Source organism: Sturnus vulgaris, chromosome 1 (genome assembly GCF_052056855.1).
Source record: "Sturnus vulgaris isolate bStuVul1 chromosome 1, bStuVul1.hap1, whole genome shotgun sequence".
NCBI lineage: Eukaryota > Metazoa > Chordata > Aves > Passeriformes > Sturnidae > Sturnus > Sturnus vulgaris.
This window is the reverse complement of record NC_142243.1, coordinates 143,806,290-143,828,176: the sequence shown is the minus strand read 5'-3', so window position 1 is coordinate 143,828,176 and position 21,887 is coordinate 143,806,290. Positions and strand designations below refer to the sequence as shown.

General features: G+C 40.7%; 1 protein-coding gene across 1 annotated transcript in view; it reads left to right on the top strand.

The window, feature by feature from the left end:
* The window catches only part of SNTB1 (syntrophin beta 1), a 110,887-nt gene that overhangs the window by 41,154 nt on the left and 47,846 nt on the right, over nt 1-21,887 (top strand). The window contains exon 2 of the mRNA XM_014870125.2: nt 12,929-13,145. Coding sequence (XP_014725611.1) covers nt 12,929-13,145 — 217 coding nt within the window. The remainder of the gene's footprint in view (nt 1-12,928; nt 13,146-21,887) is intronic.

Below are 21,887 nucleotides of genomic sequence, written 5' to 3'. Positions count from 1 at the left end.
TGGCACGTGTTGAAAAGATGCATGTAAATTTGTACATTTATAAATGTCTATGTATTATTGTATTGGCTTGTGTCTGTATAGTTGCTCTGTTGTATATCTGTTGCTACTGATTTATTTCATTAACACTTCTGTTGAAGAGGGCTTTCTGGTCATTGATCATTAGTGTCACTGCATGCTAAGCACAAATCCTATAAACCTCAGAGTGTGAGCCAGGTCTAGTGTTAGTAAGCTAAACTGAGATCCAGGGATTGTGCTGTCAATCTGCAAGAGTCCTACTAGTCTCCTAGTCCTGTCTTTGAAGGTGATGATGTTTTGTCCCTTCAGTCAGCTAAGACAAGGCAGTGCAATATGAGAAACAGTGTGGAGGAAGCTGAAGTGACCTAGAAGTACTCTGTTTACTGGCACATACTTCAGAACTGGTCTGCCCTCTTTGCATTTGATAGGCTTGTACATTCTCTAATCTGTCATGCATTTAATGAAAGAGCTACAGAATAACTCTTGGTTAAACAAAGAATGTATACAGCACTCCAATATTCTCAGCTCCTAACTTGGGATAACTAGTGAGCCGTTATTTACCCACCAGAATAAGTTTCTAACACTCCCCTGTGATGGAAGAGATGTAAATGTCACAGACATACCTCTGCCACCAGCTAGCTTAAAATCCTCTCCCAGATCCCCGTCTTTTTTTCTTAAATTCAATAACCAATCAGGCAGATTCCTCAAAGGTTTTGCTTTAGGGTATCAATCTGCCACCAACTTTACTTCAGCCTCTTATAGCCTCTAAAAGGGGGGCAGTTGCAGAATTGGTCTTTAAAGAGTTATAGATGAGTATGGTATAAATATTGAATTATCAGTTTGTGATACTTGCTGATATCTAGAGTTTCAAACTTGTCCTTTAAAAGCTGGAACACAAACCCACAATAGTAATAAGCCCAAAAGTCAGCTTATTTATGTGAGTGATCTCTTTAGAAGTATATATTGATAATATTCTGGTGGCCTTTGGTGTGCAAGATGAGAGAAGAGTCACCCTGTAGAGACACAGACAGGCTGGTGTTTGCAATCTGCACTGAGATGTGGTGTCAGCACTAAAGGTGACATCAAAGCTCTTTTCCAGTGGTTTCATTTGGGATATCTCTTGTTGAACTGGAGTTCACCAGCTACTCATGCTGCTGTATAACCTACCAGGGTTAGTTTTCCTCCTACTTCCCATTTTTTGCCTCTTTATAGACTATTCATATCTTCAGCTTTGACCATTTGACCTGAGCTAATTCCCACTGATGATGAACCCAGTGATTTTGGCAGAAATTGTAAGTGACCTTGAGATCAGAAGCTCTTTGAGGCAGAAATTATTCTTGATACATTCTTTCCCTGTCTGTGCCCATCAGTGCTGCTGCTGTTAAAATTTTTTTTTAAAAAAGGAAAAAAAAAAGCAGCAGCACTGATATAATCTGATTGTGCTCTGTGCAAGTAGCAAGAGACCTGCCCTTGAGCTAAATAAAGCAAACAAGCCTCAAACAGATAGTTATTCCTGTTGTGTATCTTCAGGCCTCTGTAAATGCACAGATGATGGGGCTGAGAAAGCTGTGCTTTCAGCTCCTCATTTCGAAGGTACTCCCACACCAGAGCATAAAGAAAACCAGTTACACTAATGAAGCATACACGTGTACTATACTTTGCTTTCAGTCTGCAAGCCTTGCAAGTTTATTTACTCTAGCAACAGGATTATTCCCAGGTCTCACAGGACAGATATACAAGCAGGGTATTTGTTTTTTGCCTTTTGTGTGAATTGGCCAGAACATGCGAGGCCAAGACAGAGATTGTTAAGTTCAGCAGAGCTGCTGTTAATCTGCACATGTATTGAGGACTTTTCATTATATTTGCATCAAGGCTATTCTGCCTGCCCATACAGGCTCTGCTGGGCATCCTCATCTGGCTAACTGCTCCCAGTCTCTCGAGCTGTCCTTGCTCCAAACAAATGCTTTTATATCTATATTTATATCTAAAAGCAGAATTCAGGCTATACCTCCAGTGTGCAAACCCTTTTATGCCTGAGGTGGTGCTGAAAGTTTATGTCTTGATGGAATCCCTGCTTCGGAAGTAGCAGTGATAACAATGGAAAATTCTTGCCACTATTAATTGTAAAAGCATCCTAGCAACTGTATCACCCCACTCAGGTTTTTTCGGTATTTTTACAAACAGCACCTGCTTCCACTGGATCCCTTACAGGGAATGCAATACACCTGTAACAACACGGGGAGATACATGCATGATTTTTACTGTGGGCTCTTCTGCCTGCTTATTTCCTTGTCATGTCCCTATTGTCCTTTAACTTGTACTTGAGTTCTAAGATCTTTGGGAGGGGAGCAGCTTTTTGTTCTGTGTTTGCACAGCATCTGAGGCTGTCATGCCCTAGTTCCTCATGAATCCTGGTAAGTGGTCCAGTAGTACAAATGGCAAATAAATTTGAGATACAAACAAATTAGCATTCTTCTCACTGATTAAACAAATGGTTTTCTCTGTGATGATTTGAACCGGGGTTATATTTTATTACAGCCCTTTGAAGCTCAGCTTGAAATTGCCAGTTTCTTTTCCAGCCCTGTTATCAGCCTCTTGTGCTAGTTGACCAAAAAGTACTTGGCAGGCAGTTTGAAGACTCTGAAAAACAATAGGTTGTACTATTTTAACCTGGCTTTGACCTAACCTGAAACAGTCAAAACTGGCATTTAGCAAATGGGTTTTGATGTGCCGAGTCAACTTCACTTGCTGAAAGCAGCTGCTGAGAGCAGGCTGTGCCTGTCCTGCCCTACAGAGAGGTGGGGGGACTTGGACACAGGACCAGGACAGACTCAATAGTTCCCTATAGTGGGGCTTGAATGAAGCAGGGAATTACTTTACCCTTAAATTGAAGGTTAATGTGATTTTTTTTTTCTGGGACAGAAAACATTGCTTGTTTTCTGTAAGGATAAAGTGCCCACTGAAACGGGATTATATTTGCATTATTATTGCAGGGCAATCTGTGAAATAGGCTTTCTATGTCTCAGTAAAGAGCCATGACCCCTCACTGAGTTATCTTTTAAGCTTTGTGCTAAACCCAGGGGGGCTTATGGCTCAAAGCTAATGGGGATTTAACTTCTCACTGAAAGGAATTTGCAGCCTAACCCTATTTAGATGCTCTTTGCTCTCATTGATTAAATGCTCAGTCCACTGCAAGAAACCTAATAGAATCATAACTGTATAAATTTTCCAGCTGACAAAATGGATGCTGGGAAACTCTATGCAATATTTATTAGAAAAGGAGTTTGATCTTAAAAAGACATTTTAAATCAAAATGTCAATTCACAGTTCTGTTTTGTTTCTAGAGAAAGAAAAGAATTTGAATGAAGATGTATTTTTTAAACCACTTCACAAAACCACTTCATGGAAAAAAAGCCGTCTCTGAAATCAGTATTTTTGTGAGGATTTTCATTGCTTCCCTTATTCACTGTCTTCCCTAATTAGTTTTTGATATCCTGTTTGTAGAATAGTTTTAGATGAGGCTATTTAAAAGTAATAAACTACTCCTCCTCCCAAGTATTTCTCACCCCAAATTGCATTATGCACTGAAGTTCCAGGAGGACCATATTCCATCACGGATCATTGGCATTTTTTAAGATGCAGTAACTATAGCTCGTCAGGGATGAGAATAGAAGAGCTGTCATCTTGGTAAGAGACTTTGAGATGCAAAGAGCACACGATGCCATCCATGGTCCTCGGGCAGCACGGTTGGGTTTCAGTCTCAGTCTCTTTCTGTGCCTCAGTTCTGAGAATTTCCCATGCTTGCTCAAAGTGCAGGTGGTTTCTGGAAACCTTTTAGCTGATGCTAATGACTAGTGTGCTTGTTCTTTAATTGTTGATCATTGTAGTTTGTTGATAGGATTTCAGTGGCTTATTCCAAGAGAAAACTGTAATCCTTGGTAGAAAAGAGCTCCATTCAATTGGTAGCCAAAGAACTGAGGCACAAGGATGTGGTTTAATGTTTCATTGCCCGACTCTTTTCATCACCCTCCCTGCATATACAGTCCTGTTTCCTTTACCCCTTGAAATACAAGGGGTGGTGTCATGTGAGCTCTTCTCTCTCTTGTAGTGCCTCAGCAAGCAATCTGCCTGCTTCATGTAGTTTTCTTCTAGCGTTAGATGAGCCAGGAAATAGGTGTACAGCCAAACCTCATTCCAGGTCTGCCCCTCTCCTGCAGGGTAATCTTGCAAATGACTTTGGGGAGAGTGGAGGCAGTGTGAGGCTGTGCTTGGACTTCAGAACCAGGCGAAGGTGCTCCTGACCTATGAAAAAACAGAGTTACTACATTATGCCCATGTCAGAAACATTCATCCCAGTTTCCCCTGATCGGTTTAGGATTTGTGTTTGCCATTGAACTTAAATAGTGTTTGTATTCCTTCCTCCCTTCCTCCCTTTCTCCCTTCCCCTTGTAAATATTCATAATCTCTGGTACTTGAGGATTCTGGATATGGCCATTGGCCTGTCCTGTCGGTAAGGTTGCAAACTAAAGGATTCCCCAAAACAAGCACTTTTATGGTGATCTGATGCCCTTTGGTGCACAGCCCAACCACAGGAGTTACAGCAAGTTTTTAGCTGAATTCGTACCCTGAATATGTTCATATTCAAAGCTCTTGGTATTATCGAGTGCAGAATGCAAAGGGTGAACTGAAACCTTGCAAATGATCACAGCTCTGGTCTTAAAAATAAATCCTGGAGATCTTAGAAGGCCTTCAAAGGTCTTCTCACAGGGAGAAGACAGCAGACATTGCAAATCCAGTTTTCTGGCACTAGGATCTCTCAGTTGTTTAAACAGGAAAAGTAATATAGGTAGAAATTGACTGTAATGCTGAGAACTCTGTCAGTGACTTACTGCATGACTTTGAGGAAGGCAGTTTAACTTGCCTGTGTCAGTTTAGCCATCTGTAAAACAGGTACAATCATACACAGCATAATAATTTCCCTCTCAGTGAGTGCCATTTTCAGTCTACCCTGTACCTACTTAATGATTTGTGTTCCTGCTGAAATAACAGCACCCTCTAAAACCGTAATACCCTTACGTATTTTTCACATAATCACTAGTGGTTGAAATATTTGTTCTGACACTTGAGATTACTCATGTAAATAGAAAAATTATAGCATGCTGGCAATGCCAGACACCTTGAATTCCATCTGAGTGTGTGGGTGATGGGAGAGGGATCTATAAATACTGACAGAGGCAGAGAAACAAGAATAAGCAGCACACAAGGAATTCTGAATCAACTTATTCTTGAGATTTAGTTCAAGGATTTTAAAATATAGTGTCAATTTTGGGTAGGAAAAGGCCCTTAGAAATAGAAGTGCTACAGTTCTATTGAAGACATGTATTTCACTCCATTTCTCTGCTTAACATGAAGTTACATTTTTCTGCTGTACTTTTGAGTAGTATTGCCTACTCCTAATACCATGCGACCAAACTGCCTTTTTTTTTTTTTTTTTTTTTTTTTTTTTTTTTTTTTTGCTAAACTTAGGAAACATTCTGCCTTAGGGACAAGCAGAAGCTCCAGTTTGGTTATCAGTGAGTGACTCATAGGTCCCACAATGCTTTTTCTCAAAATGTTACTGCTAATTTCCATGTGCAGCTCCCAAATTGCCAGTTTCAGATGTTTTCCACTTCCATTATGAAAGATCTGCACAGTTCTAATTGTAGAGTTCAGTGTCACATAACAATGTGGCAAATGAGCTGTATTGCATTTTACTTAAAAATCTAGTAGGTTAGATAGCTACAGCCTTCAGGTTTTGGCAGTAGTGTTTTCAATTTGTACTTTATTTGATAAGAGACACTTGTGCAATGTAGCTGCTCCCTGCTCTCCACTGAGTCCTGGTTCTTTTGAGTACAAGCTCTTCAAGATGGCATCAGTGTCTCCTAGATCAAGCTATAAGCATCTTCTTTTTAACCAAACATTGTACTTGGGATTTACAAGCTAAAATTTGTCTTTCAGATTATGAGGAGAGAGATGTATATGCATTTATTTTGCGGCAGTACGTAAAGTTTTTGAAAGATAGATAAGAGATTATGGGACCTTGACTCTAGAATTCATGCAATTATTGTTAATAACATATCAAAATTCTGAGCTGAATACATCCAGTTGATTGAAACAGAAACTTTGAAATTTAGAATAAACTAAATTACTTGAAGGAAACTGTAGCACATTCAGTGTAGTAGGTATGAATAATGGACATTATAATGCCAAGTATTGCAAAACACCCAATAGAAACAGTCTGCCTTTAGTTTGTTATTATTATTGTTATTACTTTGCCAGTTTGAAATTTTTGTGTACCAGGTTACTGACAACCTGTGACTGCTTCTAATCACTTCATCAGCTTATGTGGGGGTGTCACACATTCCATTCATCAGTTCCATTGTGATTCTGTGTGATGCAAGTTTGTGTCTGATTAGTTTCTGTTAATCTGTTTAGAACAGAAATACAGAAAATCTCACCCCAGCACTGAAATTCGTCCTGCTTCCTCGAGCATGCGTGCTGTTATCTTCAAACATGGACTTTATTATTAGACCATGGAAATGCAGCTCACAAAGGAGCTGAAGGGGGATGGATAGCAGTGACCAGCTCCGAGAGAAGGAGTGGGGAGTGCTGACTGGAGATGGAGCTTTCAGGCTGGTGGGACATGAGCTGTGTGCTTTGCTCATGCTGCTCTATGTGCAGTCCAAAACCATGGCTCTGTGGAGGAATGAAAATGAATTAATATTTGGGGGCTTTACAATTGACAAAATCGCTATGCTGCATAAGATAAGAAGACATATAAATCCTTCCCTCCCTACAAAACCTTTATGCTGAGGAAACCCAGAGACCATTGAAGAAGTGTTTGCTAAAGGGAAACATCAGGCCTAGGGAATCAGTGGCTGATTCAGCCCCACATCACAGGCATAGTGTCAGGAAAAGAAACTGAGGGTAAGTAATGGAAGAATTTTTGGTGTTATACAGAAGCCTGGGAATGTAATTTCCATTTATATGTGGGAGCTTCACAAGTGCTGAAATCAGAGTGGAGGCCCCTGGTGCAGATGGGAAGGAGGAAGCGTCTGCAGGGGCTGCCCATTGCTCCAGCCAAGACTGTGCTGGCTTCTCCCCTGCCATTTCTTAACTTCTAAGACGTTTTTGGTGGTGAGTTATGCTTTTTGAAGCCTGATGTAGATAACACAGTGTGACTAATCACTGTGGCCTATTCAGGGTATCAAAACCATGAGGTTTCACAAACTGCACCCTTGCATGGCTTCCTGAAAATAGTCTATTTAGTCCCATTTTGTCCTGTTTGATGGGGCCAAGACCGCAAGTCTTCTTGCTTTGTTGACAAAGAAATTCTCCTAACAACATAAAATTGCTTATTGCAAGGTACTTAGGAGGTACTGCCTTCATTTGTTGAGTCCAAGTGTGTGATGGTGTTTATAGCACTCCTTGACATAGCTTCACCTTTCCTATAAAAGCAGCTGCAAATTTAAAAGGACATTGTGAAGTATTCTTTTTATTTTTAAAATTGAGTTGTTGATCCTTTTAATCCAGCCTATTTGTACCCTACTGAACTCAAGCTTGAAGCCTGATTGCTTACTAGCCACTTTTTGGGACAAATTGCTGATGTGCTTCTTTCAGGCAAACTTTATCTTAAAGATGTGTTTGTCTCCTGGATTTTTCTGAAGTTATTCTTTCAAAATGTTCGTTCTTGTATTCCATATAAAAAGCATAATAAGTGCAATGTATTTTTGAAAGGGCTTTAAAACAGCCCCTTATGATTTAAATCCAAGCCTGTCTCTTACGGAGATGAATAGGCAATACACTGAATTCAGTGGAATTTAAAAACAGCAGAAAATGGGAAACTGTGCACAGTCCCGCTACAGTGTGAGAAATAGCCAAAGCATAAAGGGGATTTTTATTCTCACAAGGTGTTTATTTTAACTAATTTCTGTCATCTCCCAGAGATGGAGATCTGATGCTTTTGGCCGACCAAGAGGCTTACTATTTCAAACCCATTTAAGCATGAGGGAAAGCAGATAATGTTAATGGATAATACTTGTCTGAAGGTAGTAACAGATGTTTCTGTAGGAAACGTAGTGAAAACACTGACAAGCAGGATTGTTGACTGTTTTTTGGTTTATGCCCACATTAAAGCTGCTGAAAGGATCATGTGACACATCTTTATAGATGGTCTGATTCATAAATTCTTTTCTTTGGTTCTTAGTTTTGATGATGGCACCAGCAGCTCATCTCATTTTTATACAGTACTTCACTAAAAGGCATGCACTTGGCTTGAGTTTAGAGGAAATTTGATCTCTCACATAAAGCCTAGCAGGGAAATTCTGGTAATATGGTAGAGGACTCTCTGTGCTTTTCTCCTGCAAAGGGGAATTCCTTGATCAAGTGTCTTCAAGCAGATTCGGGTATGTTGTTCCTTTTACTTTGGTATTGTAAACCTACACATCCTGTCCTCATTCCTGTAGCAACAAAAGAGCTTTCCTCCAGCTTGCTGGCTTCCCCTTAGTGCTCTTTGTCTTCGCTCCTAGGAAACAGTTTGAATGTGTCAGGAGAGTCCCAGCTCTCAGAAAGGCGTCTGGCCAAGAACCTGACCAAGTTGGTCTGTAGTATTTCTCTCATTAAAAGCCTGCTTCTTCCCCCCAAAAAAGTCATCTGTAAACAGTAACAAAGGATTAATTGTGGAGTCTTGGGACTTGGCAGAAGTGCGAATAAATGAAGTGCTTTTTTGGAAGCTACACTGCCTGTCTTGCAGATCAAAAAATAAATCCGAAATATTTCAGTGTGTATCATGGATTGATTCATTTGATTGCCACTTCCCTTCCTCTTCTCTTTGTGGGGAGGGGCGCTCCGGAGATTGGAATTTTAATTGCTTGACTGAAGTTTCCTATTAGTGGTGCAGCAAAGGGTATGGATCATTAATTAGTACTGAATATAAGGATCTCTGAACTTGAGCTATAGCATCAAACAAATGAGCTTAAACAACTCCTACCTAAACTTACTGTTTATAAGTAAATTGAGTTATAATAATGAAACTATTAGAATATTTTTCTGAGTCCCTGTATGTTGTTTTCTGTGTTTGCAGTGTTCTGGTGGTCTTAAAAATTGTGGCATTTTTATATAAATATATATTTAATATTTGTATATATGTTAGACATATGTGTATACTCCAAAGATATATATATATGTGTGTGTATACATGCTTATAAAATAGTTATTTATAATTCAGAGTTGTTATACAATGGCATGCTTTATTTATTTTTATGAAATGTTTCAAGGTTTTCATTCATTAGATAGTTTCATTGGCAATATAAAAAACCAGTGTTTTTGATAGTCGTTTTCTTTTTCAGTCAGTACCTGAATTTGTGCTACTGTATCAAAAAGGAAATCCAGCTCTTGAGTGTAATGCTCTGAAAACAGTATTATCCATATTGTTACTTTAATGTCCAACAGGCTGTGTAATCTTTTTTCTGGTTTTAAGGCTTGATGATGGAAGTGAATTGTATAACTTCAGTTTAACTTTGCTGTATCCGTGATTCTCAGATAGTGCAGTGTGGAACACGAATATGCCTGTAATAGATACTGGTATCAACTTGTTTTCTGCTATGTGGATTAAGAACTGGTTAGTGAACAGGCTGCAAAATGTAAACGTGTGAGGTCATCCTAAATTGCTCTGTGTGTAGTAGGGTTGCTGGTGTATTGTTATAAAACAGCATGTTCTGCAGTATTTGCACCCAGAATTTAGAGGTAAATAGGAAATAATTGCTGATAAAACTTATGAGTCATCTGAACAGTGTGTGCCTGATTTCAGCTAAATTCACAAACTGGGCTTTGGTTATGGACATGTAATTACAGATGTTGATGAAGTAAATGGAAGCAGTGGCTCTGAAGTTTAAATAATAACAAAAAATTATATAAATGGATCAAGTTCTGCCACCTGTTCCACTCCTATATTATATTTGTGCTTTTATATGTATCCATTTGGGGGCTTTTAAAATATGAAACACACCTGAATATGCAACAGCCATAAAGTCTGGGTTGTAAAACCCAGCAGAATTCAGCCATGAATCTAGAGAGCTATGCTTGTGTTTAAGTAGGAAGTGGGATGTTATTAGTAGAAGCTTTTTTTTTTAACAGAAAGTCTGTATTTACTTCATTTTTTTTTCATTCTACCATGGAATTTCATATGAAGATGGTGTTAGCAGTTTGTCAGTGCATTAATAACTCTTTATTCATATCCCTGGGGCTGAGCAACCATCTTCTGTTGAGATGTAGTAGAAACTAGATGTCTGTGAGTTCAGAAGCTGGAAGGAATTTTCATAGGATGTACTTCCTTAAGGTAGTTTTCTTGGCTTTTGCTGTGTTTGAGACTAAGTTTCTGGAAAGAGGATTGTGTTTCTGCTCTCCCTCTACTCCTGCTTCCTTTTTCATGGGATTTTGTGAAACACTGCAGCTGTCTGCCGTGAATTCACCGGTACATCGCATGGAAACTTGGCTTTTGGCACATGGAAGGGCTGCCTCTTTTCTTCTGTCCCATCTCTGGGGAATTAAATTCACATTTTGTGTTCCTGCATAGGTTTTCAGCCAAATTTTTTACTTCAGCTTCCTTCCTCCCCCTGCCCCTCTCTCCTATTCTTAATTAAAATATGCTAAGGTTGAATGGATTTAGCTGCAACTGAAAAAGGACAAAAATAGCACAGATGAAATAGCTCCACTATTGAGACCTGGACCTTTATTTGGAATCACATTTGCTGGCATGTCACTGTACCAGGGTTCAAAAACTGACTGGATTACTTTTTTCAACAGATCAATCATTAATCTCTAGTTTTAAAGGGAACAAAAGTTTGTTTGAAGTTGAACGTGATTTTCACAGCTTCAAATGTTCCGCCCATAAAAATTAATGAGAGAGTCGTGTTCATCCAGTGTTAACAGGAACAGATTCACCACATCTGTATCTGTTCTCTTTCTTGGCTTCCCTAAGGCAATGAGTACATCCAAACTGAGATGACAACTGCTGAAACCAGTATCTCTATGATATGGGCAACAACTGCTTATTTTCAGCACCTTTGGAAATTGTGTAATTTTTGGAGTATGCAAGGAGGAGCACTGTTTGGGTTTAGGGAGCTAGGTGACACAGGTTTTTAGATAGTGGACTTAAGGTATATATCTAAAAACGTTTAAATAAATCTATCTCATCTCTTTTTGCCTGAAATAGTTTCTGGAAGCCTGGCAGAATTCTGTGCCAACTCTTTCCTGAGAAGGGAACAAATTAATTTAAGAAAATACTCGGGATAGGATTGGACAAGGAAATAAAAACATCAGTGTTGAGTGGACAGCCTTTTCTGATAAATCACAAATGGTCCTTCTCAGAAAGGAATATCCCATAACATACCTAAATACAGAAGTCCTTGTGATTGAAGTTAACAGATTTTTAAAAAAGGATAAAAGGAACAATGGCAAGATGGGCACTGAGGTGTTTTATAGGAAAAGTAGCTCACAGAGCCTGGACTCTAGATTTGTACTGGTTTCTCTCTTGGTAAAATTTTTATTAAGTGCCTTGAAAATAGTGCTGCTGAAGCTAATCACCTGATCTGTGGTTTTGACAGGAACACTGTTGTTCTTTTCCACTCTTCTGAGTACTTCTCTTGCTTTCATTTTGAACTCAGAAACTTCAGTTGGCTTTCCCTAATTTAATATCCTTCACCACAATGCCTTTTTGTAATTTACCCACCTTTTTGTTATTCAGTCATTCCCAGCTTCTTCAGCTGAGCTGACATGATGATCTGCACCATTTCCTTGAAATGTTCTCTCACAGCATTTTAATAACTTCCCCAAATAAGTTCACAATTCCTGGGCCCATTCAGGTCATGTCACTGCTGTTTAAGTCGTGGGTACAATCAAGTGGCAGCAGCCAGTGGTGCAGCCACAGCTGTGTGCAGGGGGAATATTGGCTAAACTAGGGCTCTTCAATGAGATGTCTTGTCTTGTCTGAGCTCCATCAGGTTTTTGAAGGGGAAGGAGACTGTGTCTGGCACATTTGCCAAGCACATCAAAAGCAAAAGTGAGCTTCAACTACCAAAAGAGTTAAAAAACAAGAGAAAAATGTTGCAATACTTGCCTGCCTAAAAAGGGGGTTATGAAGTATACATGTAAAAGAGATATCGAGTTTTAATGCAGTAAGATAATTTCAGAATCCTACATTCACTCTTCTTATCCATTCTGGAAAAAAACCTGGAAGAGGCTGAGATCTAATCTGACACCTTCACTCTCCCAAAAGGCTCAAACTCAATTTTATTTCCCCAACAGAAGGCTAAGAAGTGAATTGGTTTTTGTTTATTCCATATATTTATATGTATAAGTAGATTAGGTTAAACTCCTTCCCAGCAAGCCGAAATAGTTGTTGAGATTAGTGGTGGGACACTGACAAGTATGAAATGGAAGCAAGATGTGAGTTGGAATCACTGGAAGTATTGGTGGAACATTTTAGATAAGGGAATAATAGGTTCACTGTCACTTGGTTGAATGTCTTTCTTTAAAACATCCCTGTACCTCAGACAGCTCTGTATGGAGCAATTGATGCATGACTGCTTACCCACTGTCACAGAAAGGTGGGATGGCTCTCCTGGCTTTACACTGTATGGCTGTATGATCTTACTTGGCCTATTCTGTTCTTTTCCCTCATTTTACTCCTAGCACCTCACTGACACTGGCACTGGGCACATCTCCATCTTCTGTATGTGCACAGCTTCCCATGCTGAGATGCTTGGTCAGCGGAAACAGCATCAAGGCTTAACAGCAATCCTGAGACCTCACATGGGCACGCAACTCCTGAATATTCATTTATTTATTGTTTTCCCTCTCTTTCTCTCTCCCGTAGTGAAGTACATGAGAGAAGCCACCCCGTACGTGAAGAAAGGCTCTCCGGTGTCCGAGATCGGCTGGGAGACGCCTCCGCCCGAGTCGCCGCGCCTGGGCTGTGCCGCGGCTGAGCCCGTGTCGCAGCTCTCGCTCTCCATCCACAGAGACAGGAAGACAATTCCCCTCAAGATGTGCTACGTGACACGCAACATGACAGTGCCAGACCCCGAAAACAGGTGAGTGGGGATTTGCCTGGGGTTGGGATTTCACGTTGAATGGTTGTTGGTGTTTTTGCACTGGGGTTGGTAAGCAGGAATGGGGCTCTGGCCACGAGCAGCAACCCAGCAAGGGAAGCGAGCAGGGCTTTGGGAAGGGTGGGTGGTGGTGTCTGAGCCACGTGAGCTGTGCCTCAGCTTTGGGTTATGCTAGAGAAACTTTGATGCAATAATCCAGCACTTCTGTTGGAAATAGATTCCCAGGGAGTTTTTTCATCCTGATTAAGTGTCTGCTTTTGAAGGAAAAGACACTGTACACAATAATTGGTTACATCCTCCAGGCTGGCTAAATCTGATTCCATTAAATTGCATTTTCTTTTCGTATTTTAATGAATATTGTTTTAAGAATGGTCTGGTTTGAGTATTCAGTTCTGGACGTTAAAGTCAAGAAGGGGAGAAAAGTTCCACTTAGCAGGCATTAATGGGAAGTTTTTGTGACTTGTTTTTTTCCTTAATGTTAAAAATAGGATGAGGTTTTACCAGCCCTTATTTATAACATATGTGGAACAGCTGCACTACACCAGCACACTCCCTGATCCCTTCTCTAACAGCTGCTAATAAAAAAGAGAACAGTCAAGTCAGTGATACAGATTGATTCTCCATCCAAATAATGGCCTTTTTGTTTTTCTGCAGTGCTCAGAAGCTGGGTGTAATGCCTTTGATTCTCTGCATTTGCATATAGGCATAAACAAAAGTTACATTTTCATTTGCAGAGAAGGATAAAGAGAAGTGAGGAGAGCAGAAAGTAGCTTGGGAAGGATGGGTTTCTCTGTAATCTCTTGCACTTCAATTCAGAAACTTTATTAGTATCTGTGTAGATTTCCATCTTTCTTTTTTATATTTGTCTGACCTTTTAATTTTCCCTCTCCATGCTTTATTGTTTAGTATGGCTTTACTTTGCCTTGGCTCTTCATCTCACGTAGTGGTTGCCACCATAGTCAGTGGTAGCTGACTGCTACAGAAGTGCAGTTGTAAACCAGAAATAACCCTAGCAGTCCTTCTCAGTTTAGATCAAGATGTTTATTGATATTGGCCACTTTTGTTTTCCACATATGTCTGCAGAGTTTAAGGTTTGACAGCTCTATCACTTTGTCTGAGAGTTTGTCTTTCTCTCTGCCATGGAGTGTATTTTAAAAATACTCATACAGATCACTTTTTTTTTTTTAATCAATACAATATAATGATACTTTGCCAGTGTTGACTTTATTTTCTTATATTTCTTCCTCTTTCTTTTTTGACTTTATTGTAGTTTTCAGCTTCTCTGGCCCTCAGTTGGTTTGAGAGCCAGGACTGACACAGAGGGACACACATTCATTGCTCATGATACCTCTGCAAAGGAGCTGACTTTTTTGAAGTGTGCTACAAATGTGTGTGTTCTTCAGTGTTACTAGGAAGTAATGTGTGGGAGAGTCATATTTCTTTTTATCATCGTTTTCATTTTGTGTTGCTGTCATTTCCTGTGGAAAGAGTGACTTCTGATTTTTACTGTAGTCCAGCACAGTGCAGTCTAAGATGGATTTTTCCATCCAAGCATGCAGTGTCTCACCATTGTGCTAGCTGCTGTGTCGTAGTAGGACCCCATGGATTAGTGTCTTTACTGGTTTCAGTGTTTTTTAACAATTCTGAACACTGGAACTCATATTTCCCAGTATAAATGCTATTACAATGCAGCAACCCCTTTCCCACTGGATTGCCTTCCAAGATAGTAATCTGATTCCAGAAAAATAATTTTATCTTTGCTCACAGCAGAGCCTAAGCCATGTCCTTGCATGCTTACAACACTTCTGTTTCATAACCCAGTGACCTGACACACATAGATTTTGTAACTGATGGTGTCTCTCTGCTGGATGGCTTTAAGAGAGCTCTGCTGGCAGGATGCCAAAGCATATGTTGGCCATTAAAGGGCTCCTTTGGACTATAACTGAGCTAATTTTCATTTAAGAGAAAGTGTGGGCATGGAAAGCCTGAGTTTTCCAGTGCAGTAATTTTTTCAGTGCAGGCCTTCTGGGACCAGGATGAACTGATTTGATGTTCAGCATGAGAAGATACCTATATTAAGAGACCCAAAAGGAAATACTTGGCACTGAATTATCTCCAGTTCTTAGAAAGCTGCAGTGAAATGTGGATTTAATGGACATAGAGGAGTATTATTTTTTCCCATTAGAGCTGGTAGCCCTGCATAGGATTTTTTCTCACATGGAAGACTGACCCCAGTTCAGAGATTCTCAAGTCCATGTCTACTCTCAGATGGTTTGAGGAGCTTGTTATTTTGGAGCAGAAGTGAAGTCTGATGCTTTTAGAGCCAGCAGTTCTCAGATGTCTTCTTTACCTAATCTGCCTGTGGGTTCACTCTGGAGGAGATCAGGAATTGTCTTTTCTGTTACCTGATAAAAAAACCTGTAAGATACCAAGGAGAAGATCCTTAATACAAACCAATATCAAAATTAGTGTGTAGTAATTTTTAATAATAATAAAAATATGGCAACAGGAGAAAAGATGCAGAGCATCTATGCCATTCTTCTCTAGGTGCAGGACTTGTTATATTTTAGGCTGGAAAAAACTAAAAACTAGTTAAAATAATTGCTACTTAAATCAGTTGTTTGCCTCTGTTTTCATTGATAAGTGGCCTTTTTGGTGGCAGCAGCAAAGGTTAATGTCAGGCCTCACTGAGGAGCAACCCCTCCCAATGAAGGGACACGTGGAAATGATCATGGCTAGTAATGCCAATAAGCAGAAAATCTTGGTGCAATGTAGAAAGCTTTTCATCAGTTTCTGGTGATGATATTAAAGAACAGGAGAAAAAAAAGTCTCTCAGATGAATTTTTTTCTGTTGGTGCTTTTAAAATGTTGGGAACATTATACAAAGATAGCTCTGTACATAACACAGGAGACACAACATTTCCTGGAGAAATGTGACAATGCTATGTGGATGGAAAAGGTTTTCTCATCTGCTTTTGAAGTCACCCTAAAATTCTGCTTGCACATCTTTAAGCTAAACCCAAGAGGTGTGGGCCTGATCCTGTCAGCCCTTGGTGTGCACACATCATGTTCTTCCAGTGTCAGAGTCCAGAGCAGTGTGATCCCCACAGGGAACTTCAGCAGGGCCCAGCCTGAATGATTGGGTTACTCATTGGCAGGATTTGGTCCTCTGATGGGCAAGGCTTGCTTTGGTCTGGAAGCTAGGAAGAATGGACTGAGATAGATTCCCAGCTGTGAAATTTTCCTATCATTGTCCATTTCAGGATTGGACTGTGAATTAAAAAGAAGATAAAATTGAGCAGGTAAATTCTATAGGTGTATGTTGGGTTTGTATGGCCAGGTTCTGGTAGCAGGGGAGCTACAGAGGTGGCTTCTGTGAGAAACTGTCAGGAACTTCCTCCATGTCCTACAGTGCCAATGCCAGCCAGCCCCAAGATGGACCTGCCTCTGGTCAAAGCTGGGCCAGTCAGGAATCACAGTAACACCTCTGTGAAAACACATTTTAAAAGGAAAATAAGAAAGTTACTTTGCAGATGTAATTGTGCCTAGATAAGATTGGAGTGAGAATGTGTGAGACTCAACCCTGCAGACAGCCAGGTCAGTGAGGAAGGAGGGGCAGGAGGTGCTCCAGGTGCTGTAGCAGAGATTCTCCTGCAGCCCCTGGTGCAGAACATGGGGAGGCAGCTGTGCCCCTGCAGCCCGTGGAGGAGCCCATGCTGGAGCAGGTGGATGCCCAAAAGAGTCTGTGATGGTGTGGGAAATCTGTACTGAAGGAGGTTCCTGGTAGGGAACTGTGGAGAAAGGAGCCCAGGCTGGAGAAGTTTTGGTGGCAGGATTTGTGACTCTCTGGGGTATCCATGCAGGAATAGCCTGTTCCTAAAGCACTGCACCCTGTGGAAAGGGAGCCACACTGGAGCAGTTCATGATGGGATGGACTCACACTGGAGAAGTTCATGAAGAACTGAATAAGAGGAACCCCACACTGGAGCAGGGGAAGGACTCCTCTCCCTGAGCAGCAGCAGAAACAACCTGTGATGAGCCATGTAACCCTCATTCCCTGTCTCCCTGTGCCACTGGAGGGGAGTAGGTAGAGCCTGGGAAGGAAGGGGTGGCGGGGGGAGAACGTGTTTTTAAGATGCATTTTGCTTTTCAGTATCCTGCTCTGATTTTGTAAATAATAAATTCAATTAATTTTCCAAAGCTGGAGCCTGTTTTGTCTGTGCTGGTGAGAGATTGCTCCTGGTCCTTATCTCAATTTATGAACCTGTTATTTTCTGTCCCCTGTCTACTAGTGGAGGAGAGTGACAGAGTAACTTTGGTGGGTGCCTGGAATTAGGGTCTATCCACTACAAAGTGGCAGAAGAACTGGCTGGTATCCATCCATTCTGGACTCTGCACAGTGAGCTGCATGTGGGAATCACTTGAGCTTCTCAAGACATCAAGAAAGTGCAGAATAGGACAGATTGAGACTTACTTACTCCAAAGGCAGCAATAGATTAAAGCAGCTTCATTACTTTTTTTGTTGTTTGTTTAAATTTATTTTTTTTTTGCATTGAGAAATACTGATTCACTGAACTAAATATTCACAAGATTTATTGCAAAGCCATTGTTCCCCAAACTTCCTTTTGCACACATTTTTAAATAATAATTCCTTCTTACATTATTTAATAACAGTAATGTCAGTAATGCACAGTAATAGTGTCAGTGAGATTTAACATTGTGAAGTGTAGTTGGTGTAAGTTACAAGTATGTAACTTATGCACCATGAAATAGCACAGTGTGATTCTAAAATGGCATTTCAAAACCTTAAATATAAAACATATTCTAGTGAATTTGCATGTATTTACTTTTGTTACAATCAGACATGAAAACTAAAGTTGAGCTTCTTTAAGAAAAAACTGAGTTTCAAACAGATTTAATATGACGTAGTAGAAACAACTTCTTGCATCAAAAAACTTGAGTCACGAATGCTCACAACAAATATAAGACGTAAGCAGAGATTGTAAAAATGCAATAAAAAGACAAACATCTTGAAGCAGGTGGAGTGAAAGACCAAGGAGCTCCTGTACCTCTTCAAATTCCTGCTTATACAACTTAAGGGGAACTGAGGGGACAGGGAGGCAACTCTTAGGCAGTTGAGAAGGTTCTGGATATCTTGTTGAGGAAAACATGGTCTGGCTCATGCACCCACCCTGCCTCTCTCCTGTTTAGTGAACAGGACCATACTTTGGTTCTGCCAGGTATGAGCAGGCCCAGGTGTGCAGAGCAGATGCCAGTTCTCCTCCAAGAGCAGTGTGGTTTAGGGGTGCACCTTTGCAGCCTGGGTTTTTCTCTGCTGTTGGGGGGAATGGTTTCCCTGAGTCAGTCATGTATGTTTGGGGCTCACAGAGGGCAGGGCTCTGCCACAGAGTGACCAGAGAACCAGAATGAGTTACAGCTGCTCTTGGAGAGCACAGTCACACTTACCTTGTTTCCTGCCTTAGGAGGTAGTTTGATAGCACTGAGCTCAGTCCATGACACTGGCAGTAGCAAGCACAGGTGGGGTTAGGTGCTGGCAAAGGCTGAGCCCTGCACCAAGGATAAGGAGGTGATGGCCCATTGCCACCACTGTGCTGGCACTGCTGGCACACTGGAGCTGTGTCTGTCCTGGACATCCACAGCTCTGTGGGGCTTCCTGGGGAGGTGGACATTTCTTTTTCCCTAGTGCACACTACAGATTTTTCTGGATTGGGCTCTGGTTTAGGAAACTTGGGCCTTTTTTTCTGTTACTCTGTGTTGTAGGTAGGCAGAGGGAAGACAAAGAACTTAACATCTGCATGGGGGATAGAGCATAGATAAAAATAAAGAATGAGTGCATTACCAGTATTAAAAGTCACCCTCCACAGCTCCTCAAGTAATTTGTGCTTTGCTCCTTGTGTTGTTATTGAGCTGCTCTCTGGCTGTAAAGCCTCTGTGAAATGCAGAGACCATACTTAATTCATAGTGTTGTTGTGAGTTCCAGCTTGAGGTCCTTGGATGAAAGGCACATAGCAGTTAATTATCATTATTAGTACAGGCATGTTCTACTGTATGAATATCAATAAGTCCTTTGAAGAAGTCATTGAGCCTGCTCGAGTCAGTCTGATTTATATCAAGGATTTTTGTTAGCATTTGGTTTTTATTCCTGGTGGGCTGTGTTTATTATCTCCTTAGATTACTATATCAACAATCCAACATTAAAGTGAAGAAACTTGAAAGAGTGTAATTCAAATCCAGAAAAGAACAAAAGTGACTAATCAGGGTGAAACTCTGGTTGACTCCCCCCTCATCCTTAAATCACCCTGTTGTGCTATCACAGTGGACTTGGTCTGTTACAGCCTTGCCCACAAAAGGCTGCGAATTTAAAGTCATGGTGAACATGTGCTTTTAAACTTAGCTTCCAACTATTTTACTGTAATGGATCCAAATCCAGCTTTTGTGTGAAGCTGGATGTCCCTTGTCGTGTTCCTGTAACTGCTAATCTGCTTACAAAATTCCCTCTTTATTGGAAGGGATGAATAAGTAGGCAGCACTTGAGGTTTATCTACTGCTGCCTCTTTCAGGCTGAGAGAAGTTAGGTAATTTAGCTAAAAAGGCATTGGCTGAACCCCCTTCAGTATTCTGAGGGTAGGAGAAGGAAGAAGTTGGGGTATAGGCAACATACCCCAAGTGGGGTATGGGTGGAGTTGTGGGGTGGGTCATGGGCAAGGCCTCCTCTTCCTCTTCCTCCTTGATACCTTGCATGGCTGTGGGAGCCTTCTCAGTAGCCAGGGTCAGTGCATTCAGGGGTAGGGTTGTCAGATGAGGAACCTGTAACATTGCATTTTTTTCTCTCATAACAGTATTTTGGGGGTAAGTCATTAACTGCTACAATTAATAATTCAATGACTGATTTAATAATTGGTTCTATAATTTGTTGTCTGACAGTTCTCTGTCATCTACATCATTTGGTTTTTGGACAGCTCTGCAATTGCTGGTGCATTTTTAAGCTGCAGTCATCTATCTTGATAGAGGCAGTTTTCCAAACCTGTAGGAGCTGGAGCTCTGAGGCCTCTAGGCCGTGATGCCTTGAGATTTGACAGTGATTTTTAAATTTGTTTTTCATTATGCAGAATAGTTGTTTTCTGTCATTTGTGAAACTCCCCACCAGCCAAACAGCTTTAGTCTAGATCATACCAGTTTTTCTCTTAGCCTCAGTTTCTTCTTATCCTTCTTGGAAGGCCACTGAGATCAGGCACTTCTGCAGGACTATCCCTCCCAGAAAGATGAGCATTTTTGTCTTTTTTGAGACAAATCACCAAACTAGCGTGAACTTCATTAATTTTTTTTTTCCTTCATTATTTAATTCTTATTCTGTTAAATCATGTTAAAATAGGTTTCTAATGTCCTAAAGACTGCTGTAGTCTCTGGGCAATGGTTTGAGAACTGAATTACTGGGAGATGTGCCAGGATCTGGGGACACTGGAAACCCTTGAATTTTCCTGCAGGGTGTTTGGGGTACCAGTGTAGAACTGAATAGTTACATCATGTTGTGACTGACCTTCAATCTCTGCAAGCCCTGGTGAATTTGGGACTAGGCATGTGTCATTTTCTTGAAAAAAAAAGATGACTCTTTTCTCCTGGCATAATGGCATGGGGCTTTCCCTATTCCCCATCCTTCTGGGCCATACAGGTGAGCTCCTGGTGTCCTTCCCATCTCCAGCATAAATCAAATAGGAATGGGCAAACCTCCTGCATGTGTAACTCAAAAGCAGTGTCTGTGTGTGCAGGCATATATGTGACTATAAATAAAACTTTATGTATATGTGTGTGTGTCTGTGTGTGAGCTGGGCTGAACATGACCTGACAACAATAAAATGTGTCACTGCAAGTTGGGTGGTGAGGAAGGATGTGGGTGATGAGGAGGTGGCAGTAAGTAAGGCTGGAAGAACGCTTTCAGTTGGATTTTTTGATTAACGAACTTTTAAGCAAAGTCTTTCTTTCCTGTGAAAATATTTCAATAATGAAAACCCTCATATGCTGGTGTGTTTTTGTGTTACCTTTTGGGGTTTTTTTCAGCCACTGCTTCAGTTCGGGGAGTTTTGAAAAAGTCTAATAATTTAATTTTTCCAGTCAGCTTCAACTCTAGAAGGTTGAGCTGAGAAATGGAAATAAGAGCAAAATAACTGGAAATTAATCAGGTGAAGGGGAACCAAAAAGAAAGGAACTGCCCTGAGAAATGCATGGAGGGAAGAGAGAAGCACAAATTAGGAAAAAGTGTTTAAAGAAGAAGCCAAACAGCAAGGCAGAGCAACAAACCCAGAGAGCGAAGACTGCAGCAGACTTTACTTAACAAACAATTTTGTAATAAAGAAAAAAATAAACAAAGCTCTGGAGAGATAGAGAAAGATAAATGCTCCAAGGAATGTGTCACAGAATAAAGGGAAAGGAAGAGCAGGGGGAGTGCTGCAGGGAAGAGGAGAACAAATAGTTAATCATGTTTTTATGTGCATCTGTATGTAAAGGTATGTAAGTGCTGACATTCAAGCTGCTGCTAAATAATATTGAAGACCAGTTTAAAGACCCTTGAGATCTCCCAAGAAAGAAAGTTGATGTGCAAGGGTTTCAGTTTCCTGCTGTGCTCCCAGTCCCCACAGTCTTTGTGTTATGGCTTGGAGAGAGTGACAACCCCGAGGCTCTTTTTCCTGCCTGGCTGTTGTCCTGTGT